The sequence below is a fragment of the Arachis ipaensis genome, chromosome B7, assembly GCF_059453495.1.
Source record: "Arachis ipaensis isolate K30076 ecotype BB chromosome B7, ASM5945349v1, whole genome shotgun sequence".
Taxonomy (NCBI): Eukaryota; Viridiplantae; Streptophyta; class Magnoliopsida; order Fabales; family Fabaceae; genus Arachis; species Arachis ipaensis.
In genome coordinates, this window is record NC_142442.1 from 128,809,663 (window position 1) to 128,817,592 (window position 7,930).

The 7,930-nt window shown below is 40.9% G+C and overlaps 1 protein-coding gene across 1 annotated transcript; it reads right to left on the reverse strand.

Moving 5' to 3' along the window:
• Positions 1-6,287: 6,287 nt before the first annotated feature.
• Positions 6,288-7,720, reverse strand: LOC107607659 (uncharacterized). The gene is made up of 2 exons (XM_016309588.1): positions 7,387-7,720; positions 6,288-7,255 (listed from the first exon to the last, which is right to left on the reverse strand). The coding sequence occupies exons 1-2, from the start codon at positions 7,718-7,720 to the stop codon at positions 6,288-6,290; spliced, it is 1,302 nt and encodes a 433-aa protein (XP_016165074.1).
• Positions 7,721-7,930: the final 210 nt, after the last annotated feature.

Consider the following 7,930-nt stretch of genomic DNA (forward strand, 5'->3'; position numbering starts at 1 on the left):
GTGATAATCACAATCCAAAATAGAATAGAAGTGAAATTCAAGTTAATTAGGAAAAACAGTAATTATGCCTTGAGTTAGAAAGTTAAAGTAGTTAGGTAAAAACCAAAAAGAAAATTTAGAAAGTTAAACTGGTTAGGAGTTAAAAAGGAAGTTAAAGTGAGTGGCATGAGAATGGTTTTCCTAGTTACCAAGAAATTCACAAACTTGAAGAACAATCAACTCATATTTAAACAAGGATTGCAGTTTATTGATAAAGTAAGTGTAGAAGGAGAATGAAATCATCAATAAGTAATTTATTACGCAGGGAACCAAAAGGAATAAGAATGCTAGCCCGTGCATTCATGAATTGGTTTGGTTGTAGGCAAGTAATGCAAAATATTGAATTTCCAAACCAATACATGAATGGGGGTAGATTAAACCATAAATTTGCAGAAAATTGGGCAGCATTCCACCTAAAATTGGATGTTCTCGGGTAATAAACAACAAGAAAAGCAGTTCATATGACAGTAAATAGTGCTGAAAAGATTAACATGGTATAGTAGCAGCATCAAACATGAAAGAACAGCATATGAACAAGACATCATCACAGCCAATTCAGAATTTCCAATCAGATAAAAACATGTAGCAAGAACGGTGCAATTATCAGGCCTAAATCCACTAACCACATCCTAGCTACCTAACCACCTAAAATTCACTACAACATGCATCTCTAACTATCCTAATTCGAACAAAAACTGTAAAATATGCAACTAACTGACTAATTGGAAAATGAAATTGGTGTTCGACGGAACTTGGGTTGTAGAAACAGAAATTGGGCTCAGAGATATGGTGGCGGTGTGGTGGTGATGTTGGTGACGCGGCGGTGATGGGTGGCGGCGTGGCGGTGGTCCGTGGTGGGGCACGGGTGGCAGTTCAGTTTTTGGGTGGATGAAGGTTGAGTTGAAGAGGTGAGGGGGGTTTGGGGGTTGTGGTGGTTGGCTGAAGGGCAGAGGGGTTGGCGCGGTGGTGGGGTGGCGGCAGTAGGGTCGGGGTCGTGGAGGTAGAAGGGGGAAAGAAGTCGGGGGAAAGAGGAGAGGAAAGAAGAAGGAAGGGGGGCGTCGGCGGTGTGGTGCGGCAGTTGTTGGAGCTGGACGGCTAGGGCGGTGGTTGTTGCAGAGGGGGGAAGGAGGAAGGTGAAAGGGGGGTTGGGGGTGAATGGGTGACACGAGGGGTAGGGTTTCGCATGAATGGGGTTAATATTTTTGAATCCATGCGAACGCGTGGAGCACACGATTGCGTGAATTGGGCGAAAGGGGTGTGACGCGGCCGCGTTGTTTGACGCGGCCGCGTTGTTTGATGCGATCGCATGAATTTGGTAAAAGGTAAGTGACGCGTACGCGTGAAGCACGCGAACGCGTCGCTGAAAATTGTGCTAAACGCACAGTTCCAGCGTCGTTTTGGTACAACTCTCTGTTTCCAATAGGGTCCATAAAATCCATGCGACGCGTACGCGTCGCTCACGCTTTCGCGTGGGATGTGCGTAGTGCAAGTGACGCATTCGCGTCAGAGACGCAGACGCGTGGGCCAATTTGTGCTAAACGCACACCAACCGCACGATTCCAGCCCAACTTTCTGGGCGTTGGATCTTTACGCCGATTTCCATTCGACGCCCACGCGTGGCCTGTGTGCTCGCGTGGGGTGATTTTTTTTTATTATGCAAAATGTAGGATGCAGTATGCAGATGCTAATGCAAATATTATGAATAACACTAATAAAATTAAAATAAAATAAACTAGGAATAAAAGGAAGGATTATACCATGGTGGGTTGTCTCCCACCTAGCACTTTTAGTTATAGTCCTTAAGTTGGACATTTGGTGAGCTCCTTGTCAAGGAGGCTTGTGCTTGAACTCATCCTGAAACTGCCACCAATGCTTGGACTTCCAATAATCTTCATTATTCTCAAGTGAATTTGCCAAGCCTTGAGGGAGTTCTTCACAAGCCTTGAGCTCCCAAAGTGGATCCTCACGTATGCCTGGATCCCAAATCCTGTTTCTGCACCTGTCTTCAAGTGGAACATGATGATTCTATCTGGGTGGTAAGCAATCTGAATTCTCTACGGAGTACCAAACTCTTCTTTTAGATCTAACCAAATTATCACCAGTTGAGCCCTTATATCTAGCCCTAGAAATATCAACTTTGATGAGCCTTGATTTGCAACTCCAACCACTAAACAATCTCCTCTTACGCTTTATGCCACAAAGCTTCCTGAGTTGGCCGTCCGTTTCAAGAATACCGTACTCAAGTGGGATAGAAAGACGAACAGAGATAAGTTTTACCCACTCAAGTGAAGGAGTAGACAACAACCTAGGTGGAGAAGTCTCCAACGTTCTTGACAAAGCGTACTCAACTCCCGTCCGCCCTTTTCTAAGGATTTCCGCTTCCACATTATTCTCATATTCAATCAGAAAAGAGTCTTCATATTCAAGGAGTTCATTTGCGGATGTAGATTTATCACTAGGAGGACTTGATTAATGATTCTTATCACCAAGGGAACTTACTTCTTGACCTATCCCATCCAAGTCTTCATAAGGAATATGCCATGGAGGTTGTGCACTGGCCTTCTTGCCATCAATTTCAATCTTATTGGAGGAGTACTCTACAATCCTAGATTCCCATGGAGGTTCAGCATCTCCTAAATCTTCAACCACTTCTTCCTCTGTAACTATTATGGCTTCCTCCACTTGTTCCAATACAAAGCCATGTTCCTCGTTGTCCACCGGAGTTTCTAGTGTCTCTTTCATGCTACGCTCTTCTTTTGATTCTCCACATGTAGCCATGGGAATACTTTGAGTGCTCAGATGTTGGGAAGCTAATCAATTTATTACCTTGGTAAAGGTAGTCGCGAATTTTAGTACTCCCCGTTTCATCTCTCTTTGCCCTTGAAGAAGAACACCAATAGTATCATGCATTGAAGGTTGAGGTGGATGTGAGGGCTCATTATTTGGGAGGAAAGGTTCATGATAAGAGGGTGGTTCATCACTCTCCATCTTTTCCACTTGTTGCACAGCACACTTCAATTCCTTGTTCTCAAGTTGAGATTCTTTAGCCATTAAAGCTCTGGGTGCAATTCGGTTTACCACTCAGTCCAATTGACGCAGGGTTGCTTGAAATTGATCCATTGTTTCCTTGAGACGATCCCTTGACTCTTGTTCTGCTCGGATATCATAAGTGGGATCATAAGGCTCTTGGAATGATGGATATGGATGTGGTGTATATGGAGGTGGTGGTCCTTGGGAGTAACTGGGTTGGAATTAGGGTGGATCTATGTATGGCTCATATGGCTCATAGGGTGGTTGATATGGTGGATAAGGGTTGGAATCATGTGATTGTGTTTGGTAATAGGGGGCTTGTGAGTATGGTGGTCCAGAGTTGTGTTGAGGAGGTGGTTCATAAGCATATGGTGGGACTTGTTGGTAAGGGGGTCCACCATATTCATCATCTTGGTACGCTCCCTGGAATGGCTCTTGACCATAGTAATTTGGTGGAGGTTGGTTGTCACGAAGAGATCCACCATAACTATTGTCTTGGCGTGCATTGTAGGGTGGTCGTTGTCCATGGTATCTTGGAAGGTGTTGTTACCGAAAGGGTTGATCAGATCCTCGTGGTTCCTTTCATCTCTGATTGTTCTGACCTTGGTGCGTGTTCCTGTTATAGCTTTCATTCCTTTCAACAATATTGGAACCAAACTCAAAGCGATGGGGGTGAGAACTCATAGTAGCTAATAAAAATATAAATTAAAAACAAAAACAAAAATAAATAAACAAGTAAAAGAAAATAAAATAAAAGAAATAAGAGAAAAGGTTTGAAAAAGATTTGATTTTAAGATTAGAAAAGATAAGATAAGTTAGGTAAGAGAAGATAAGTTTTTAAATTAAAAGGTTTTGAAATTTAAATTTTGTATTTGAAATTTAGATTTTGAATTTTGAATTTTAAATTTTGAATTTTGAATTTTGAAAAAGTCAACAATATAAGATAAGGATTTGAAAAAGATTTAAATTTTGAAAAGATTTGATTTTTAAAATTTTAAATTTAAATTTTGAAATTTGAATTTTGGAATTTAATTTGAAATTTGAAATTTGATTTTGAAATAAGATAAGATAAGATTATGAAAAAGATATGATTTTTGAAAAAAGATTTGAATTTCGAAATTTAAAATTAAGATAAGATAAAATAAAAATTTTAAAATAAAAATCTAATTTTTTTTTCGAAAAAAAAAACAAAGAAACAAACAAAAAGCAAATATTAACAATAACCAATAATAAGGCACACGTTTGCAATTCCCCGGCAACGGCGCCATTTTGACGATCGGGTTTCCTATCGGTAAAGAAATTCACAAATATAATCGCGTTGTAAGTATAGTTTCTAAACCAACAGAGAATCCTTTCGTACAAAAGTTTTGGTTGTCACTTAAGCAAACTCAATAAAATTTATAAACCGAAGTATTTAAACCTCGGGTCGTCTTCTCAAGGAATTGCAGGGAGGTATGATTTATTATTGGTTATGTAAAAAGATATATTTTTGGGTTTTTGAAATAGGGAACAAGTAATTTAAATAACAAGAAAATTAAATTAATAATTATAAAATCTCTTGGCAAGGTATAAGAATTTGAAGTCCTATCCTAGTTATCCTTATCAGGTGTGATGAGAATTGGATTTTGCTTCCACTTTAATTAAGTCAAGTGGACTAATTAATTTAATCCCCAAGTCCTAGTCAACTCCTGTGGGAAGACCAGTTTTAAAGCGATTCAAATCAATCAGCAACTCTAATTTCAATCAACAGCTGAGTTTGATAACTCAAGTGTTACCAATCACTTGACCAAAGCCAAAAGGGAGAAAATCTACTTAAATAAAAATGCCTTCAGATGGGAAGCAACAGTAACATAAAAGAAGAAAACTTAAATCTGAATTACCTCAAATTATAAAGAAAATCATAACATGAATGGTTCATAAGTCAAATTGAAAAGATAAATAACAATTAAAGTAATAGAATAAATAAAAGTGAAAAATAAATTAAAAGAACATTGAACCTGTGATTGAAAAGAAGTAGCCTAAACATAATAGAAATCCTAAATCCTAATCCTAAGAGAGAAGAGAGAACCTCTCTCTCTAAAAACTACATCTAAACCTAAAAATTATGTATTATGAATGTATGATGAGTTGTTGTTTGATTCCTCCATTCTCTGGCTTATATTCTGTGTTTCTGGATTCAGAATTGGGCCGAAAAAGGGTCCAGAAATCGCTGTGGGTATTTTCTGCAGATTCTTGTACGTGGCGTCTGTCACGCGTTCGCGTGGGTCACGTGTTCGCGTCATCTGAGAGTTTTCCTTGTCACGCATACGCGTCGTTTGTGTTCTGCTCAAGGCACGCGTCCGCGTCAGTCACACATGCGCGTCGATGCCTTTTCGCGCTAGGCACGCGTTTGCGTCGTCCATGCGTTTGCGTCACTACCTTTTTCTTCGAAACTCCATTTTTGTGCTTTCCTTCCATTTTTGTATGTTTCCTTTCTGTCCGCTAAACCATTCCTGCCATATGAGACCTGAAAATACTTAACACACAAATCACGGCATCGAATGGAAATGAAGGGTAATTAAAATTAATATTTTTTAAAGCATAGGAAACATGTTTTTCACATATATCACACAATAAGGAAGGAAAAGTAAAACCATGCAATTTACATGAATAAGTGGGTGAAGGATTGAATAAATCACTTAAATTTGGCACAAAATACATCATAAAATATGGGTTTATCAATGCATCCATGAAGCTTAAGCTTTTAAAACTTGATGCATTGTCTACAAGCTTGTCAATGCTTGGCAAAGGGTAGGCATCTTTAGGGCATGCCTTGTTCAGATCTGTAAAGTCGACGCACTTGCGCCATTTACCTAATTTTTTCCTTACCATTACCACGTTTGATAGCCATGTGGTGAAGTGGATCTCTTTGATGAAGTTGGCACTGAGAAGCTTTCTGGTTTCTTCTAAGGCCGCCTTTGATTTTTCTGCCCCGAGGTTCCTCTTCTTCTGAGCTATAGGTCGGATTGTTCTATCAGTGGCGAGCTTGTGGCAAATGATGTTCGGGTCTATACTTGGCATGTCCGCAGGAGTCCAAGCGAACAGATCGGCGTTGGCTTGTAACACCTTTATGAGTTCCGATCTTTCTTGTCCGTGGAGTGCTTGGCCGATGTATGTGACTTGTTCTGGTTTGACGTCAGTGGAACTTCCTGAAGCTCATCTGTAGGTTGGGGTCTTTCCTAAGTGTCCCCTCTGGGGTCAAGCTCTGCTAGTGACAATACCTCGTTTGTGCTGTGAATTGCCTTGACTTCTTGTTGAGATTCTCGTCTTACATCCGACCTCTTTAGACTTGCATTGTAGCATTGCCGAGCGTGTTGGCGGTCTGAATGGAGTGTAGCTATCCTACCGTCCCGTGCCTGAAATTTAACACATAGATGAAAAGTGGATACTACTGCCCTGAACATGTTCAGAGCAGGTCTTCCAAGAATAATATTGTAAGGACTTGGGCAATCAACTATTAGATATTGTCTATCGATGGTTCGTGATAATGAGTCCTCTCCCATCGTCGTCTTGAGCCATATGTAACCCTTGATCGGGACCCTTTCTCCAGAGAATCCTACTAATTCTCCGGATGAAGGTTGTATGAGTTTTTTAGATAATTTCATTTTTAGAAAAGTAGAGTAGAAAAGGACATCTGCACTACTACCTAGGTCCAAAAGGACTTTTCTTACCAATAATTCGCCTGTCTGGATAGAGATTACCACTGGATCATCTAAGTTTGGTGCTGCCGAGCATATGTCTGTCTGACTGAAAGTGATTTTGAGGTCGAGCGCATCTTTGTTGCTTTGAGGTGCTGCTCCTTCGATTGCCAGCATTGCGCGGTAGCTTCGTTTTCGCACCGAGGTTGTTTCACCTCCCCCGGTGAATCCTCCGGATATGTAGTTTATAATGCCTTTTGGTGGAGTGTTGTTTGACCATTTATTGTCTTCTTTATTTCCCAGGGTTTGGTGGCATTTTTCTCGGTCTCTGCTGCTTTCTTTGTGTTTTCTTCCTTTGATGTATTTGTCTAGGAGGCCTTGCCGAGTCAATCTCTCTAACAGGTCCTTGGCTATCACACATTCGTCAGTCGTATGTCCGTACTTCTGATGGAATGCACAGTGTTTGCTTTTGTCAACAAATCGCTGGTCTTGATAGCTTCCTGCCCTTGCTGGAGGTTTTATAATTTTAGCGTTGAGTATTTCTTTAATTATCTTCTCCCTCTTTGTGTTGAATCTGGTGTAGTTGTCAAATTTCGGGGTGAGCTTGAAAGGTTTTCTAGAGTATTTGTTATTCACCGACCTTGTCGTTCTGTCTTCCTCCCTTCTAGGTTGTTTTCTTTCTGTTCTTTCGGCTTCACGGAGCTCCTCAATTTCCATCTGTCCTGCCGCCCTTTCTCGAATTCTTCTAACGTCTTCCGCTTAGTAACCGCGATTGTCTCTCTGAACTTGCTGGGTGGGAGACCGGCCTTCAGGGCATGTAGGTGGACAGCAGGGTCGAGGTCTGGTATCTCTATGGTTGCTTCTGCAAACCGGGTCATGTAGTCTTCCAAACTTTCTTGAGGACCTTGGCAGATGGTGCCGAGGTAATCTGATCCATGTACGTATATCCGTGCCGCTGCGAAACGACTACACATGCTGTTGGATTCTGACCTGCCTGCACACAAATGCATTTTTCTGGAGCTACAGAAGTCCAATTGGCGCATTCTCAATTGGGCTGGAAAGCTAAAATCTTGGGCTTTCCAGAAATGTATAATAGTTTATACTTTGCCCGAGATTTGATGGCCCAAACTAGCGTTCAACGCCAGCCAGAGACCCTTTTATGGCGTAAAACGCCAGAACTGGCA